Genomic DNA, 18,770 nt, shown 5'->3' with positions numbered 1-18,770 from the left:
ATGTTCATGTTCCAGATCTCCATTGGTTCTGGGGAAGGACCGATGTGAGCACCAGGAAAAGTCCAGGAAGCACAGACACTGGTCTTCCTTCTTGAAGACGTTGGACCGTGAAGGCGCAGACGACATCATTCATGCCTTCCATTAAACCATTGTGTACAGAGGATGTTGTACCGTCCGGATGTCCCAAGGAATGTTGGCGATCCCCACCATTAACTGTGGAGGCTATGGTCCGTTCCCCCTGCTATTCTTGGGGTGGTCCGATGCCGCCTCAAGCCATCCTGTCCTCCACAGCCTTTGAGGAGAAGTTAGAGAAATGTGTGCAGCTGGCGGCCGGCGGGGTCCTGCAGGGCATCGAGCCTCCTGTTCCACTAGAACCACCATTGCCGCAGGAGCAGACTCCAGTGGTGCTTGTACCTCTGGAGCAGCTGGACCTACTGCTTGGTGTCTTACCGTCACAGCCAGCCCCGATGCCTCAAGTTCCTTCACTATCGAAGGGTGCATCGCTGCTACCTCTACCGTTTCCCATTCCGATGAGTGATTCTTCAGACAAGGAAGGTCCATCGGAAATGACTATGCCCTGACAGGTGCTAGCCCTCCTGGGGTTTTCGGGCCCCATCCCCTTGGAGCCATTTGTTTCCCCTTCTCTTCCAATACCTTATGGATCCATCGGTGCTAATGTGCCTTGTGATCCCACTAGTGCCTTCGGTGCCGACATTGGTTGCACCGATGCTGTCGAGGCCTCCAGGGTCTCTGAGACTTCGGTGGGGTCTCCACCTCGCGTGTCTCTGGGCGATCAAAGTGAGGAAGAAGCCCCATACTATCCTTGGGAGGGAGAGGCATCAGTTTCCTCCACAGAGGAATCGGAGGATTTGCCTTCCGAACCCTCTCCATCAGAGGAGACTTAAGTCCCCACCAGAGGATCTGATTTTTGCTGGATTTGTGCAGGCCATGACAGTCTACATTTCCAGCTCTTAATAGAGCAGGATTCTAGACATTAAATGTTACAGATCCTGCAATTTGACGCTCCTAAAGAAGCGGTGTTTGTGCCAGTATATGGTATTTTTATTATTATTATTATTATTATTATTATTATTTAACATTTTTATATACCGACCTTCATGAAAGAAATTCATATCAGATCGGTTTACAAATAACATGAGGGGAATAACAAAGTCAACCATATAACAAGAAATGAAAGTTACATATAGCAAGGGGTATTAACCTGGAGGGCTAGGATAGCCGGAGCGATAGAAGGCATAACTGAACAAGTTAGATAATACAATAATATGATGAGAAGAGGCATAAGTGTATAGGCTACACTTGTCAGAGTTTAGGTAGGAGTCAGTGTCTGAATTAGTGAGGAATTGCTGGATCTGTAGGTTAAGTGAAGGCCTGGATGAAGAGCCATGTCTTAAGTTTTTTACGGAAGGTAAGCGGGCATGGTTCTAATCTGAGTTCTGAGGGCATCTTGTTCCAGATGGCTGGGCCAGCTGTAGAGAAGGTTCGTTCTTTGGTTGATGATAGGCGAGTAGATTTCGTTGTAGGGGGTTGCAGGGTGCCTTTATATGCTTCTCGAATCGGTCTGTCTGATGAGTATAATTTGAGGGGAATCTGGAGGTCTAGTTGTTGTTGGTTGTGAATGACTTTGTGGATTATAGTGAGAGCCTTGTGTAATATTCTATATTTGATTGGCAGCCAGTGCAGGTTCTGTAGTATGGGAGTGATGTGTGTTCCTCTGTTGGTATTAGTTAGGATTCTTGCCGCAGCATTTTGGAGCATCTGTAATGGTTTGATAGATGAAGTAGGGAGCCCGAGGAGAAGAGAGTTACAGTAATCTGTTTTGGAAAAGAGTGTGACTTGGAGCACTGTCCTGAAATCTTGGAAGTGGAGGAGGGGTTTGAGCCTTTTCATGACTTGTAATTTATAAAAGCAGTCCTTGGTAGTGTTATTGATGGCTTTCTTAAGATTCAGACGGTTATCAATGATTACTCCAAGGTCCCTTACTTGCGTGATCTGGGTGTTGCCTGCTGGTGGATTGATTAAGGCCGAGTGGTCCGAGGAGATGATTAGGAGTTCAGTCTTATTTGCATTCAGAACTAGATTCAAGTTGGTGAGCAGACTGTTTATAGATTTGAGGCAGATTTCCCAAAAGGCGAGAGATTTAGGGAGAGATTCTGTAATGGGAATCAGAATCTGTACGTCATCTGCATAGAGATAGAATTTTAATTTTAGGTCCGTAAGCAGTTGACAGAGGGGCAGGAGGTATATATTGAATAGTGTGGGTGACAAGGAAGAGCCTTGTGGTACTCCTAATGTTGATTTGACATCTGGGGATTCGTTGTTATTGATTTTTACTTTGAAGCTTCTGTTACTTAGAAAGGAGTTAAACCAGCTGTGTGCAGATCCTGTTAATCCGATTTCTGCTAGGCGATTTAGTAGGATGGAGTGGTTCACGGTGTCAAATGCGGATGAAATGTCCAGAAGGACTAGGATAAAAGATTGACCTTTGTCTAGGCCCATGAGGATGTGATCGGCAAGGGAGATAAGTAGGGTTTCTGTACTAACTGCTTTACGAAAGCCATATTGGGATGGGTGAAAGATATTGTGCTCTTCCAGGTATACAGAAAGTTGTGTATTAACAACTTTCTCCATGATTTTTGCTAAAAAAGGGAGGTTGGATATGGGGCGGAAGTTGGAGGGTTCATTTGTGTCGAGGTTAGGTTTCTTCAGGAGAGGTTTGAGGGATGCGGTTTTCAGCCTGTCCGGGTAGATTCCTTGGGCGAGTGAGCAATTTATAATGTTGGCCAATGCTCTGGAAATAGTATTCGGGATGAGAAGCAGTAGTTTAGTTGGAATGTGATCTGTTGGGTGGTTTGATGGTTTTAGTTTCTTAAGTATAGATTCGATTTCCAGTGGTGTTGTAGGTTCAAAGGAATCAAGGATGGCCCCAATATAAGTCCTGGAATTGAAAATTATGGAGGGTGGAGTTGCATTGTTTGGTAGGCGTGCTAATGTGTCTGCAGTTTTTTTCTGAAAGTAGAGTGCTAATTCATCTGCTTTGGTTTGTGCTTGGTCGTCTGGAATGGTGGGTGTAGGGGATTTTGTGAGTTGGGAGACGTAAGAGAATAGGGTCCTGGCATCAAATTGAAGGTCGTGTATTCTGTGGGCATAGAAGTCTTTTTGTCTTTAAGATGGTGATCCTGTAGTTGTGGAGGGTGTGTTTGTAATCAGATAAATTAGTGGAGTTGGGGATCTTACGCCATTCGTATTCTTTGTGTCTGAGGTTTTGTTTCATCTGCTTGAGTTCTGGGGAGAACCAGGGTTGTTTCTTCTTCTGTATTGAGTTGATTATTTTCACCGTTTTAGGACATAATTTATTTGCTATTGCCTCAGTGATATTGTGCCAAGAGAGGAAGGCTGCATCTGGGCTAGTGGTGTCCAGATTGGGGAGTTCTTTGGTGAGATGATCACTGAGTGTGTCAGAAGTGCAGGTTTTCCTAAATTGGATGGTGGAAGGTGGTTGAGGAGGTTTAGGGCTTTCTTGAGTCATGAGTGTGGTTGTAATTATTGAATGGTCTGACCAGGGAATTGTGGTACAGATAGGATCATTTTTATAAGATATATTAGAATTGATGAAGATGAGGTCCAGAGTGTGTCCTGCTTTATGGGTAGGTTTTTCTATGATTTGTTTAAAGCCCATTGCACCCAGGGTGGTAAGGAGTGCTTCACAGTTAGGGGTGAGGGGAGAGGCATCTACATGGAGGTTGAAGTCCCCCATTATTATGGCTGGCGAGTCCATGTTGATGTATTTGGCTATTGTTTCTATTAGGGGGGAGATATCTGAGTCCAGTAGTCCTGGCGGAGCATATATTAGAAGAATTTGTAGGTGTTTAGATTTGAAGAGACCTAATTCGAGTTTTGTAGGTGTGATGGTTTTGATTGGAAGTGAATTAAGTTTGAATTCCTTTTTGGTGGCTAGAAGAATACCACCTCCTCGTTTCTTTTGTCTGGGGATCGAGATGATGTCGTAGAGGTGAATCGGTAACTGGTTTATTAGGGCTGTGTCTGAGCTTTTTAGCCAGGTTTCTGTGATGGCACAGATATCTGGCTTTGAATCTGAGAGGAAGTCATTGAGGACGTGTGTTTTCTTTGTCAGAGATTGTGCGTTGAGAAGGGTAAGGGAGAACATGGTGAGACCTAGCATCTGCGTGAGCGGAGACGTCATGATTGGAATGAGAGATCTGGTAGTGTGTCTTGATGGTTGTTGAAAGGCTTTTGTGTGATGGAGGTGGCGGTGGTATATGATAGGGATTGGGAAGATTTGCATGTTGACTTCTCTAGGAAGGATGTGGGTCGTGGTGGAAGGAGCTAGTCGTCCAACTCTGGGAACATCTCATCTCCATCCCTCCAGTGAAGTGGAAGACAGATGTGTTCTATCTAGTTCAGCCCACCACAGGTTTTGAACACCAGCAGCTTCCACACCAATCAGTGGTAGTGGAATCTGCCTTGAAGGCAAAGAGGCTCCAGACTCGTGCTTCGGCCCCCCGGGGTTGTGAGCATAGAACTCTGGATGCTCTTGGAAGGCTGGTATTCCAGGGCTTAATATTGGCAGCTAGGATTGCCTGCTATCAACGTTATATATGCCAATACTCCAGAAACCTCTGGAAATAAGTCCAAGATTTGGTGGAATACCTCCCACAACAATTTCAGGATGAGTTCCAGAATGTAGTTCAACAGGGCCTGGAATGTGACAAGCAGGGAGTCCGCTCTGCGTATGATGTGTTTTGAAACTGCAGTGAGGTTTGTGGCGGCTGGCATTGGGGCTAGTCTCATGGCCTGGCTGTGCGCTTCCAACCTCCACCCCAAAGTGCAGGATTGTCTGGCAGATCAAACTACTTGTTTTAAACACAGATAAAACTGAGATACTATGATTAGAAGGTAAATGTATGAGGAGTGACATTCCCTCTATCTTTAGACAATAACTCTTAAGATAAAGCCATCATTATATGCAGGGATTTAGGAATTACTCTTGATACAGAGTTAGGAATAAAAAAAAATTGCATTAAAACTTAAAGATGGCTATTTCAAACGCCTCACTTTGAGAAGACTGAAACCTCTACTGTAACCTAAAGACTTTAGGACTGTTCTACAATCCCTGATTTTTTTTCGAACATCAACTACTGTAATGCCCTATTGCTTGGTCTCCCTCACAGCACAATAAGGCCGCTTCAATTGCTGCAAGGGTTTTATCCGGGGTGAGAAAATGTGATCACATTACCTCCATCTTAATTTCCTTACATAGGCTCCCCATAACATCATGAGTACAATATAAAACGGCTTGCATTCTGCATAACATAATCTATGGAAATAAAACAGAATGGCTTAATTCAGCAATCCGTCTACATATCCGGTATGATTTGCATTTTAATATAAGAATGTCAGTATATAAAAATTATAAATAAATAAATATTGCAGGCCCCAAGTTTTGGAATACATTGCCACCTCAATTATGGCTGCAAACAGATCCCAAGAAATTTAAATCTGATTTAAAAACATGGCTTTTTACATCTGCCTATGCAGAGATTGGTTAAACCAACAGTATGCCTCTTCTTTTTGAATCTACTAATTATTGTTTTAGTTTGTGCTTCCTAATTGCCAGTAGATTGAATATACATTTTAATATTTTAGTCTAATTTTAACAGCTACATTTATTTTTTTCTACTTTTGATATTCTGTTACAATAAAATAGTAAGAGTATTTCCTTGTTTTATTGAATGTACACCGTTGTGATGGTATTAAAAATCAAATAAACCATAACCCTGTACAGGGGAGAACCTCTTTGGGGACAAAATTAGAGAGGGTAGCACAACAAGACTATCAGAAAACCCTTCAAAAGTTGTCAGCTAGCACTTTGGACACCCAGCACTCAGGCAAGAAGCCTCCCAGATAGTATACAAGACACCCATTTTACCGACCACTAAAGTATTATCCGCCATCATCCAGAGCAAGACTCCAGCGTGTGCCAGCTAGATCAAGGGCACGACAGCCCTGTGCCCCTCGACTGGCCCCTGCCCCACCTCCGAACCCTGCCATGAGATTTTGACTGGCGGCAAGGGGGTTTGAGCCAGCAAACCTTACCCCAGGACATGACCCCTCCCCCCCTCCCCCAGTGGGGGATCGTCTGCAGCTGTTCACTGACCAATGGATTTCATTCACCTCATACTATTGGGTCCTGTCTTTTGTGAGGCAGAACAACAGGTTTCATTTCCAATGGAATCCTCCCCATTCTCCTCCATGCCCTCAGTGGAGAGGTGCGGAGAACCAGCAGATACTCCAAGTAGAGCTCTCCATCTTCTTAATGGCTCGAACTGTCGAACCAGTGCCACCTGGCCAGCAGAGAGATGGTTTCTACTCCAGGTATTTCCTGATTCCCAAGAAAACTGGTGGCCTTTGCCCCATACTAGATCCCTCTCCTTAGAGCTGGGGACTGGCTCTGCTCCCTCGATCTCAGACACATATGCCCATATCCCCATTTCTCCCTCAGATCAGAGGTATTTTTGATTCATGGTAGTAAAGGAACACTACCAGTATCGGGTGCTGCCTTTTGGCCTGGTGTCTGTGCCCCATGTCTTCACAAAATGCCTGGGGGGGAGCAGCCGGGAGCCTATCTCAAGAGGCAAGGGGTACATGTCTTCCCTAACTTCGACGATTGGCTAATCGAACGATTCCAGGTAGGGGGTGTTGCATTCCCTACATTCCACCAAACGTGCCCTAGAGGGAGATTTCTAATTGAACACCCGAAATCCCATCTACAGCCGTCACTACAATTGGACTTCATCGGAGCCAGGTTGGATACTGTCCAGAGGAAGGCCTTCTTACCCCAAGTCCAGGCAAGGGTAGGCTCCTGCTGCCCTCATATTTCAGTGCACCAATTTCTGCGCCTTTTGGGGCACATGGCAGCGACTGTTCACATTACTCTGTCTGCTTGGCTACACATGCACAGTGAACATTTCACGATCAATGGCGCCAAGCCATCCATGATCTTCAGGCTCGCATCTTAGTCACACACTCCACTTCTGCAGTCCCTTGTGTGGTGGAAAACAATGTCCAACCTGGAGAAGGTGATGCCTTTCTGGGTCCCTCAGCCTCAGATCATCCTCACCACAGATGCGACTCACATGGGTTGGAGAGCCCATGTTGTAGGCCTCAGCATCCTGGGCCATTGGTCCATGCAGGAGGGGTATTTCCAGATAAACCTCCTGGAGCTACGGACAATCCGTTACGCCCTGAGGGCATTCCGGGAGCAATTGATCAACAAAGTAGTCCTGGTTCAAACAGATTATCAAGTGGTGATGTGGTATTTGAACAAGCAAGGAGGGATGGGATTGTACTACCTTTTGCCAAGAGGCAGTGCAGATTTGGCTGCATCTGCCAATGCATCTCATGAGGGGCATCTCATGAGGGGCATTTTCCTCCGAGCCGTGTACCTCCTGGGATGGACAACATCCTGCAGACTCATTGATCGGGTCTTCTGACCCCATGAATAGTCTCTGAAACAGGAGGTCACAAACCGCATCTTACACCTATAGGGGGACCCCATACATAAATATTTTTGCTTCCCCAGAGAACAAGGGGATAGATTCTACTTCCTGGACCAAGCTGGCAGGGGATCGGTGTCTGATGCCTTTTCACATCACTGGGGCACCAATCTCCTGTATGCTTATCCTCCCCTGCCATTGGTCTCGAAGACACTTCAAAAGATTCAACAGGACCGAGGCTCCATGATCCTGATCGCACCCTTTTGGCGACCTCCGATTTGGTTCCCGCTTCTACTGGAACTGGCCCCATGCCCTCCGATCCGGCTGGGGACTGCTCTAGACCTGATCACGCAGGACCAGGGCAAGCTATACCACCCAACCTCCGAGCCTTGTCCCTCACGGCATGGATGTTGACTGGGTGACCTTCCAGGCCTGGGCCTTTCAGACAGCATGTCTCTGGGCCTTTTGTAATCCAGGAAACCGTCCACGAGGAGAACTTACAATCTCAAGTGGAAGAGGTTCTCAGTTTGGTGTAAAATGTACGGTCTGGACCCATTCTCATGTTCCCCACCTCTCTGAGGCTGACTTGAAAACCACTTTGGTGAGAGCTCACCTCCATCCCATCAGGGGATGGATGTTTCCATTTCCTCCCATCCACTTGTAGTGCATTTCATGCAAGCCTTGTTGCAACTTAAGCCTCAGACACTGCCCCCAGCGGTCTCTTGGGACCTCAATGTGGTCCTAGCCCATCTCATGAAGGCTCTGTTTGAGCCTCTTTGCTCTTGTGATCTGAAAATACCTATCCTGGAAGGTCATCTTCTTGGTGGCAGTCACCTAAGCACACAGGGTCAGTAAGCTTCAGGCTTTGGTGTCGTCTCCACCTTATACAAAAATTTTGTCATAAGGTGGTCTTGCGTAAACACCCAAAGTTCCTTCCAAAGGTGATCACAGAATTCCATCTCAATCAGTCCTTTGATTTCCAAGACTGCACGCTGACCAGGGAGAGCATGCCCTGCACACTCTGGATTGTAAAAGGGCCCTGGCCTTTTACCTGGAACGAACAGCACCTCATAGTCTGTCCACTCAACTCTTTATCTCCTTCGACAGAAACAGGTTGGGAATCCAGTGTCCAAACAGACCTTATCCCATTGGCTAGCGGACTGTATTTCTTTCTGCTATGCTCAAGTGAGACTACAACTTGAGCCCTACATCAAGGCTAATTCAGTTCAGGCCATGTCTGTTTTGGTGGCTCATCTGCGTGCAGTACCTGTTCACGAGATATGCAGGGCGGTGACCTGGAGTCTTCCACACATTCTCCTCTTATTGTCATGTCGTCCATCTTTGTCCAGACAGTTATTTGTCAGGCTGCCTCTGTAATCTTTCAGCCATAAAAACCCAACTATTCCTACCTTGGGCCCTTTCTTTGGGTGCAGGCTTTCTCCCCATGTTTTAGCAGCTCTAGTTGCCCACGTTTGCACCGGTTAAATGCTGCCTATTTTGGGAACAGCCTATAGCTAGATGTGTGAGGACTGCTTGTCCTTGGAGAAAGCAGAGTTGCTTACCTGTAACAAGTGTTCTCAAAGGACAGCAGGATGTTAGTCCTCACAACCTACCCGCCACCCCATGGAGTTAGGTTTCTTTCGATTTTATTTTTTTTCGCAAATTCTATAATATAAGACTGAAGAGGGACAACACGTGGATGGCGGCATGCTCAGTATGTCTGTCAAAGTTTCTAGAATCATTGACAAAAGTTTTCTGTGCTGGGCTCCATCTGATGTCACCAGTGCCGGTGCAAGGGTATTTGACGCCCTATGTGACCCTTGCGCTGCCGCACCCCCACCCCTACCTGTTTCGACGCAGACTGTGTGCTTCTCAGGGCACCGAGCAGTAGGGGGTGCCGAAGAGCATCCACGTGGTGCCGTAAGTGGGGCCTATCCCGCTCACGGCAAAGAGAAATAGAAATAGTCTGCACCAAAACAGGTAGGGCGCAACACTGTCTCTGTTTGCTGCGAGCGGGATAGGCCCTACTTCTGGTGCCACGTGGCTGCTGTTCGGCGCCCCCTATGGCTCTGCGCTCCAGGCAACCGCCGAAGTTCACCTAATGGATGCGCCAGCCCTGGATGTCACCCTTGTGCGAAGACTAACATCCTGCTGTCCTTGAACATGTGAGCAACTCTGCTTTCTTCCCTCTTCTCTGGGGAATTTAGTGAGATGTAGAGGCAGCACAGTTTTGGCAGGTTGAGCAGCCTTTGCCTAGGCCCTGCTCCCAGGCTTGGTTTCTTCAGGTGCATGGTAGGCCATGGCTGTGTTTCCTGTGCGCACACAAGCATGCAGGAAAGATTCTCGCCGCATGGTGGTGTGGTGACATAGGCGAGCACATGTGCACCTACTTGTGTGCATAAGGCCACAGCCTATATTTCTGTATATAGGTGTGTGGCAGGGTTTCTTGTGCATGTACTCCTTTGGTCTTCTGGTGAGCATGTACTTTATGTAGTTTCATACAGCTCATTGCAGGGAAGTATGGCACCAATAGTCTAAGCACCTTAAGATCTGTGTGGCTTGCCATATAAGGGCAATACAGCCAGAGCTTTCTGTGAGTCTGTTAGCACTGTCTGGATGCTTGAAATGATTTACCTCCTACTGTATTTTGCAGACTTGTAATTATGCAAATACTTAATTCAAAGCTTTTTTTTTTTGTTTATATTTTTCTAACCATGATTGCACACATTAAACAATTCTTATCGTGATTGCTATTTTTTATGCCGAATCTTTAGGTGACCATTTTAAAGCAGATGAGAATGCTGATCAGTCTCAAGAAAACTTAAGTTCCTCTTCTCTCAGGAGAAAGCTGTTTTTGGATGGAAGCGGATCCAGATGTTCATCTCCTTCTCATCGAGAAGGCCTGTATGACACCCCTGCAATATCCCTTGGCGTTCTCTGTTCAATAGACTTATCTCCAGTTCGTTGTAGGAGCCCCATGGAAACACCTAGTTCGGTAAAGGGTGTTAATATGTTTACAGCATGTAGCTAGCTGGTTTAAAAAAAATTTTGATTTTTTTTTTTTCTTTACTGGTGTGTCACTGATAGTTTCCTGTCATACCTCATATCAGTCCAGACAAGTGGGTTTTGCATCGTTACCAGCAGATGGAGGCAGAGAGCAAAACTGAGGTATTACTATTAACAGAGTGCCGCCTGCAGTCCCTCAGTATTTCTGTCTCCAGCAGATGGTAGAAGTGCAAACCTGCAGTCTAGAGTTTTGATAGATTAAAAAAAAAAAAGACAAACATCAGGGAATGAAATCAGAACATTCCTGGAAGGCTCCCTGAGGTGTTAGGTTCCTTCATGGGCAATCCCTTGGGTTGAGCAGGGCAAATTGGGGTGGGGGGGGTGTTGGTGATCCCTGAGCTAGCTCAGCCCTTATCAGTTGGGGAGGGTAAAAGCCAGGGGTCCTGGTTCTCACCCTCTCTGGGTCCACACCTACAGAGTCTGCACCCTCCACATCCAGAAGCAGAGAAGTAGCTGTTTCGTTGTGCTTTCCTTGTTTGCTGGTTATCTTTATTTTATTTGGTGGTTGCCTTTTTTTTTTTTTTTGGACATTGTGAAGGAAGCTGCTCAGATGCTGATTGGCCAAGCTGCCGTGAGGGCAAAAACCTCTTGATCACTGGACCGGGGGTCACTTAGCTTCGGGGACGTGCCATCAGTGTGTGTTCAGCGGCAGGGGCTATTTACAGGCCCAACTGCAATTTAGGCAGATGGGAAAAGTTGCCATGGCTGCTTGAGAGGCGTTCTCCTCGGTGCAACCATGTTTTGCACAGGGTGTGCTTCAGGACGGGCTGGGACCTCCATGTGCCCATTGGTGGGGGGGTCGAACCGCGAAGTCAGCCGGGCCGTTGCCACAGGCCCTGGGGAAGTTTGAGACACCGGTGGCCATTTTGAGAGCAGATGGCAGGAGCCCGGATGCTGCTTCATAGCCTCGGGACTCCCCTCTCCTGCTTTTACCCATCTATTTAAGTTCTGCTTGTGGCAGAGAAGGGACGGGGGTTAGGGATGTGGACAGGCTTGATCCTCTTCAGATTTGGAGCAATTTTCAGCAGATTTTGGCCTTCTTCACAAGGCCTATTTGGTTACGAAGGAGGCCAGGACCCAGGAGGCCGTGTTCCAGGAAGCCCCCTGTGACTAAGAAGTCTGAGGGGTGGGGGGGGGGGGGGGGGGGGTGGGGGGAAGCAGGCAGATTCTGGAGGGATCCTGCATCTTCTTGGGCTGGGATGGTTCACAGCTGAGGACAGGCTCATGGAGAAGTTGGATGGACCCGTTCAGTTGCAGGGTACTGCGGGTAACCCAGACAAGGACCCGGTCAGCGATTTAGTGGATCCTATGCAGGATGTGAATGATATCCAGACTGCGGAAGGTGACAATCCTCAGGTGGTTCAATTGTTTTGCAGGGAGGAGCTACGTATGCTGATTCCCCCAGATGTTGGAGGAATTGGGGATTTAAAGTCACACAGGAATATTCAGACAATGAAATGGGATGAACCCAGTCCTAAGGGGACTGCAGGGACCTCCTAAGGTGTTTCCTTTGCCCAAGAAGGTGAAGAAATTAGTGGATCAGGAGTGGGAGGTGTCCCGAAGCGGGTCTGAAGGTAGCCAGAGCTATGGCTAAGCTATATCCCTTGCAGGAACAAACCTTGGAATGTTGGAAGATTCCTTAGGTGGATGTGGTGGTGTCTGCAGTGACCAAGAAGACAACCATCCCAGTGGCAGGTTCCACCATATTAAAGGATATCCAGTATCGGAAGCTGGAAATTCTGTTGAAGAGGCTGTTTGAGATTTAGGCCTTGAGCCTTCGAGCGGCAGTCTGTGGGAGTTTGCAGAGAGCCTACTTGTGCTGGGTACAGAAAGTGCACGAGAAGATCTCAAGGATGACAGCGGAGTGTGCACAGGCTGCCCATTTGGAGGCGGGTATGGCCTATGTGGCGGATGCCCTCTGACATGATTTGGACTTCCGCCAGAAATATGGTCTTTGCAGTGGCAGCACGGAGACTGTTGTGGTTGCAGAACTGGTCAGCAGATGTGTGGTCTAAAGCCCGGCTGTCTGACCTCCCATTCAAGGGCAAGTTGCTGTTCAGGGAAGATCTGGAGCAACTCATGAAGCAATTGGGGGAAACTAAGGGCAGTAGGTTGCCTGAGGACAAGAAATCCACCAAGAAGCCTTTCCTTCGCGTACCAGTTTTCGAGACACAAGATTTTGCCCGAGCAGATCTTCCTTGCCTGCAGTGCAAAAGCAAGGATCAGGCAGCAGTTCTGTCTGACGCAGTGTAGAGCACCTCAGGAAGGTGGTTCCCAGGAGAGAGGTGAAAATAAAATTGGCCAGTGAAGGCAGGCTAGTCCACTCCTCTCTGGAGGCGGTTAAAGGGAGGCTGTCCCTCTTTTGATGAGTGGACTAGGATCTCGTCAGACCAGTGGGTGCTGGAGGTGATAAGAGACGGCTATGTCTTAGAATTTTCTCGGCCGTTCATGGACGCCTTTGTGGTCTCCCGCTGTGTCTCTCATTCCAAGCGGGAGGTAGTGCAGGATACAGTGCAACATCTGCTTTGCCCTCGGGCCATTTTTCCAGTACCCCTTCAGGAGAGGGGGCAAGGGAGGCACTCACTGTATTTCGTGGTTCCTAAGAAAGAAGGGATGTTTCAGCCCATTCTCAAGCTACAAAAGGTGAACGTTGCCCTCAGGCTGCCCTGTTTTCAGATGGAAATGTTGCAAACAGTGATAGCGGCAGTACGCAAAGGGGAGTTTTTGGCCTCTTTGGATTTGATGGAGGCCTATCTTCATATCCCCATAAGGGACGATCACCAGAAGTTCTTGAGATTCATGGTTCTCTGAGAGCATTTTCAGTTTTGAGCCCTTCCCTTCAGATTGGTAACAGTGCCACACATGGCCACCATGGTAATGGTGGTGTTGGCGGCTGCCCTCAGGAAAGAGGGCATTCTGGTGCATCTGTATCTGGACGATTGGCTCATCAAGGCGAAATCGGAGGCGGAGTGTCATCGTCCAATTCGCCAACTCATGCAGCTTCTGGAATAGTGATGAGGTAATATCTGACATGATTAAAATCAATTTCTCATTACATCAATCTACTAGATAAGGGAGCCCTGACCGTGCCACAAATGCGCAGTAGAGAGCAGCTCTACCACGCATGCGCGGGCGAGCATGCCGGTCAGAGCGGAGCGTGCCTGAAAAAAATGGCGCAGGGAGGAGCAGTAGCGGCAGCGAGGAGCAGCGGCGAAGAGCAGTAGTGGCAGCGGCGCTCAAGAGGGATGCCCCCCCCACCCCCCCTGGAGATCTTCTGTCTGTGCCATCCGAGGGAAGGGGTTGTGGATGAGGGGGGAGGGGGAGTGACTGAGGGGAGAGAGACTAGGGGGGGGGGGGGGAGTGGGAAGGAAATGGACCAAAAAATTTTTTTTAATGTAGCCCGTTGTTACGGGCTTAACGGCTAGTATAATATGTTGCATGAGAATGTAATAAAACAAAAATACAATGATGTCAAATATATTTATTACAAAAACATGTAATGGTTGCCAGAAAATATACAGCATCTAAAATCAAGAAAATACCTATGTCATAGAAATAGTATACAATATTTAAAATCTACAAAATACTGATATCACAATTATTCATAACAATTCTTATCACTTTTTTAAAGCACATAGTGCACCAATGCACCCACTCTTAAAATATTCATTCAGGAGACAAGTGTGTGTGTATATATATATATATATATATCTATATATATATCTATATCTATATATATATATATATATCTCTCTCTCTCTCTCTCTCTCTCTCTCTCTCTCTCTCTCTCTCTCTCTCTCTCTCTCTCTCTCTCTCTCTCTCTCTCTCTCTCTCTCTCTCTCTCCTCTCTGTCTGTCTGTCTCTCTCTCTCTCTCTCTCTCTCTCTCTCTCTCTCTCTCTCTCTCTCTCATATATTTATATATATATAATCTCTCTAGCAGGTGGACATGCATTTGTGCTTGTGGATCTTGGCCTACCTGGATTATACAGGCCATTTTGACCTCCTATGGTAAAAGCAGTATCTCCTTCCCTCATTTGAGTGTCTAAGAAACAATCTCAGGAGCCAAGCATAAAACGGGACAGGAATGAGATGAAGGCTGTGGCCCTAGCACTCCTCCAGACAAGAGAAGATATCCAATAAGATAAAGAGTCCTTGGGCTTAGCCCTTCTGCATAGTCCTCTTCTCTGTCTGGTCCTTCTTTCTTCCCTTATGCTCTACCTTTCTTACTTTTGGCTGTTTTGCCTGTTGAAAGTTTATTTGGGGAGGGTGGAAACGCGGGTGTCGGTGTGATCATTTGCAGGCTGGGCAGCGGGGAAGAGACAGCTGTTGTCGCAGCCTCGCGATTCAGGAATGCTGTGGGCTAACTTTAGAACCAGCAAAGACACACATAGCAGGCACAGTTTTAATTGGCAGGAATTGCAGTGGGATGCATTTGCTCAGCTTTTAGGGGAAGAGAGAGAGTGACGTGGCATCAGGGGAGCAGCATAGGAAGAAGCTTCGTGTCTGCAAAGCATGCCATATGAGGGTCCTTAGACCCAGAAGGCCCCGGGGGATGTGTCTACCAGGGGAGTTTGTTCCTGGAGGGACCTCAGAGGCTACCATTTTACAGGCAGAGGTTGTGGTGGTAGCTCCTACCAGAGTGGGTGTGGAGTCTTTGCCCCTCCCTCTCCTGCCTATCACCTCAGGAGTGGGCTCCGAGAGGGCTTTGCTTACCTTGGGGATGGATCTTTCTGCCATGTCGTTGGTTGAATTTGAGTTTCCAGGCTTTGTCAGGAGCAAGAAGGTCACCAGGAAGATACTAGGGATTGCCCACTTCAGAAGTCTCCCTCCTTGAGATCTAGGAATCATTCCATAGTCCTTGTCTCCTCCTAGGATGAAGAAGAGAAGGAGGTAGATGGAGCAAAAAAAAGGCGAGGACAGAGAACCTTCAGGATTACTCAGGTGGGGAGTCTGAATCTTCGAGCGGGGGGGGGGGGGGGGGGGGGCGGTTCTTGGTGATCCATTATTGGAAGAGGTGGAATTTCCCCCAGTTGCTGAGCCTCATAGAACTATTTTGCGGCTTTTTCACAGGGTTGAGATGTCTGGTTTAATTTTACAGACCTTGAAAGCCCTTGGGTGCGAGGAGATCTTGCCAGCAGCCGCCAAAGATCCGAAGTGGAACACTAATCAGCTTGTGCAAGGCATCTTGGTTTTTTCTTCTGCATGAGGCCATCCAGGAGCTGATAGATTTGGAATGGAGCACACCTGAGGCTAACTTTAAGTCTCTTCTTAGCAGGCTTGTATCCCATAGACCCTAAAGCGAGTAAGCAACTCCGGCTTCACAAAGTGGGCGCCTGTGTCTGTGTTGTGATGAAGCGGACCACCATTCCGGCGGAAAGAGGTGTACCTTTAAAAGATGCTCAAGATCAGAAGATTGAGGCTATTTTGAAGCAGGCCTTTGAACTGATGGTTATGAATCTCCAAATCTCTGCTTGCTGTTGTATGGTGGCCACGTCCAGGTTACAGTTTGCTTGGGAGGCCCAAGAAGCTCTGGGAGAGAGTGGCCCATACCTGGAGCCAGGAGTTGCCTTCTTGGCAGATGCTGGCTATGATTTGGCACGCATGGCAGCTCAAGGAGTGGCTTTGGTGATTGCAGCCCAAAGGCTCCTGTGACTATGGAACTGGTCTGCTGATATTTCAAAATCAAACCGTACAAAGTTACCTTTTAAGGGGCGCTTGTTTGGGGAGGAGTTAGAAGATGGTGGATCCGTTGGAGAGTCGAAACTTCCTCAGTTACCGGAGGACAAGAAGTCAACTTTCTGGTTTTCTCAAGCCAAGGAGTGATTTCGGAGCTCTTGGCGTTTTTGCTCCTCCAGAGGTTCAAGTAGTAAAAGGTCTTAGACATTCGGGAGTTCTCATTCATTTCAGCCAAAGAAGCCAGGCAAAGACAGCACCTCTGGCTCTGGAACCCTACAAACCTCCCAATAAAGTTATAGGAGTCTATCCTTCAGTGCCGGAGATAGGCGGTTGTCTGTCTCAATTTATGGGAAGTGGACCCACATTTCCGACCAATGGGTTTTGAAAGTGGTGCGCGACTGATAGAGAGGACAGATAAGTTCCAAAGTCTACCACTTTTATGGTTTCCCCCTGCAACTCTGTTGAAAAGTCAGAAGTCCAGTCCACGCTGCAACAGTTGCCCACCCTAAAAGCCATGGTTCCAAAGGATCAGGAGGGCACAGGGTGCTCTTCCATTTGCTTCGTGGTTCCTAAGAAAGAGGGTTCATTTCGACCTAATCTGGATGTCAAGGGGGTCAGTCGGGCCCTCCATGTTACCCATTTTCAGATGGAAACATTAAGATCAGTGATGATGGCAGTGCAGATGGGAGAATTTCTCACTTCTCTGGACCTATCAAAAGCTTACCTTCCTATTCCAATACACAAGCAGCATCAGCGATATCTACGCATTGCGTTGTTACATCAGCACTACCAGTTCCAAGCATTGTCCTTCAGCTTGGCCAAGGCACCCAGGATGTTTTCCAAGGTGATGGTAGTCATGGCCGTAGCCCTCAGAAGGGAGGGCATTATGGCATTTGAACGATTGACTAATCAGAGCCAGATCATTGGAAAAGAGCTGAGTTGTGTCCACCTGTGTGATTCAGTTATTGCAACACCTGGATGGATAGTGAACTTAGCCAAGAGCAACCTGTAGCCATTTCAGGTCCTGGAGTACCTGGGCATACAGTTCAAAACTGTGCAAGGCAAGGTGCTTCTCCTGGAGTCTCGTATTCAGAAGATCTCGTGTCAGGTCCAGACCCTGCTTGTGGCAATCAGCCCATCATCCTGGTCATATCTGCAGATGTTGGGATCAGTGACAGTGACAACAGAGGTTGTACCATGGGCACATGCTCATATGCGTCCTCCATAAAGGTCTCCTTTCTCAATGGAATCTGTCTCAAGAGTACAATGTGATGCTAATGTTGTGATTGGAGGTGGAAGTTGCTGTGGTGGATGAGAAGGGAGCTTCTCGAAAAAGGTTTGGATTTGGAGACTCCCGACTGGTTGGTGGTCACCATGGATGCGACTCTCCAGGGCCTGGGAGAATACTCTCAGGAATTGGTGTCGCAAGATCAGTGGACTCCGAAAGAAGCAACTTGGTCCATCAATCAACTGGAGGCACAGGCGATTCGATTAGCTTTCCTTCAGTTCGTGGACCGGTTAGAGGGAAAGACAGTGAAAGTTATTTCAGACAACACAATTATGGTGGTGTATATAAATTACCAAGGAGAGACTCTAATTCAGCAAGTCTCTCTAGAAATGGATGCCTTTCTCCCATGGGTGGAATTTCATTTACAGGCACGGTCAGTCTCCCATATAGCAGGAGTAGACAACTTGCAGGCGGATTATTTGTTACATATTGGGTTCTGGAGAATGGGAGCTGGTTCCTGAAGTTTCTTATCGTGAATTGCTGGGTGTGTCCTTTTCTGGATCTAATGGCGACTGGTATGAATGTAAAAGTAGAGAGATTTTAGTCTGACAAGGGAAGTTTAAGCTCTCGGAGTAGATGTGCTAGTTCAGGCTTGGTCACAAGAGGATTTACTCTGTGTTTCCGCCCATGCACTATTTGTTGCAGAAGACAGTGCAACATTCAGGCATGGTGCTTTTGGTGGCCCTGAATTGGCTGTGCAGGCTGTGGTACACAGATCTGCCTGGTCTTCTGATGGGGCGGGTACCCTTGGCAAGTCCCTCTTCTCAGGGTTTGTTACGGCAGAGCCCAACTTTTCATGACAGTCAGTTTTGTCTTAGTTTGGCCTTTGAAGTATTAGCTCTTAAAGCGAGGTTACTCAGGGGCAGTGGTGGAAACTCTTGAGAGCATGTAAATTTTCCATCTCCTTGGCATATATTTGCATTTGGCGGGTCTTTAAGTAATGGTGTCAGAATTACGCTTCTATGCCCGCTTCTGCGCCTGTTCCCTTAGTCTTGGAATTTTTACACGAAGGTCTGAGTAAGGGATTTAACTTTGAACACACTGAAGGTGCAGGTGATTGCTATAATATGTTGTTGAGGCCGAGTACAGGGGAGACTGCTCTCTTCTCACCCAGACATAGTTAGGTTCTTGAGGGCAGTGACACTCCTTAGACCTCACTTGCGTTTCCCAGTTCCCTTCTGGGATTTGAATCTGATGTTCT

The 18,770-nt window shown here is 47.4% G+C and overlaps 1 protein-coding gene across 4 annotated transcripts in view; it reads left to right on the top strand.

Annotated features, from left to right (window-relative positions):
• Positions 1-18,770, top strand: part of BORA (BORA aurora kinase A activator) — a 273,505-nt gene that overhangs the window by 158,288 nt on the left and 96,447 nt on the right. For all 4 annotated transcript variants that reach the window (XM_029603007.1, XM_029603005.1, XM_029603004.1 and 1 more), the window contains one exon: positions 10,313-10,533. In XM_029603007.1, coding sequence (XP_029458867.1) covers positions 10,313-10,533 — 221 coding nt within the window. The remainder of the gene's footprint in view (positions 1-10,312; positions 10,534-18,770) is intronic.

This window comes from Rhinatrema bivittatum, chromosome 5 (assembly GCF_901001135.1).
Source record: "Rhinatrema bivittatum chromosome 5, aRhiBiv1.1, whole genome shotgun sequence".
Lineage (NCBI taxonomy): Eukaryota > Metazoa > Chordata > Amphibia > Gymnophiona > Rhinatrematidae > Rhinatrema > Rhinatrema bivittatum.
Note: the sequence above shows the minus strand (reverse complement) of the source record. Positions and strands in the feature narration are given on the sequence as shown.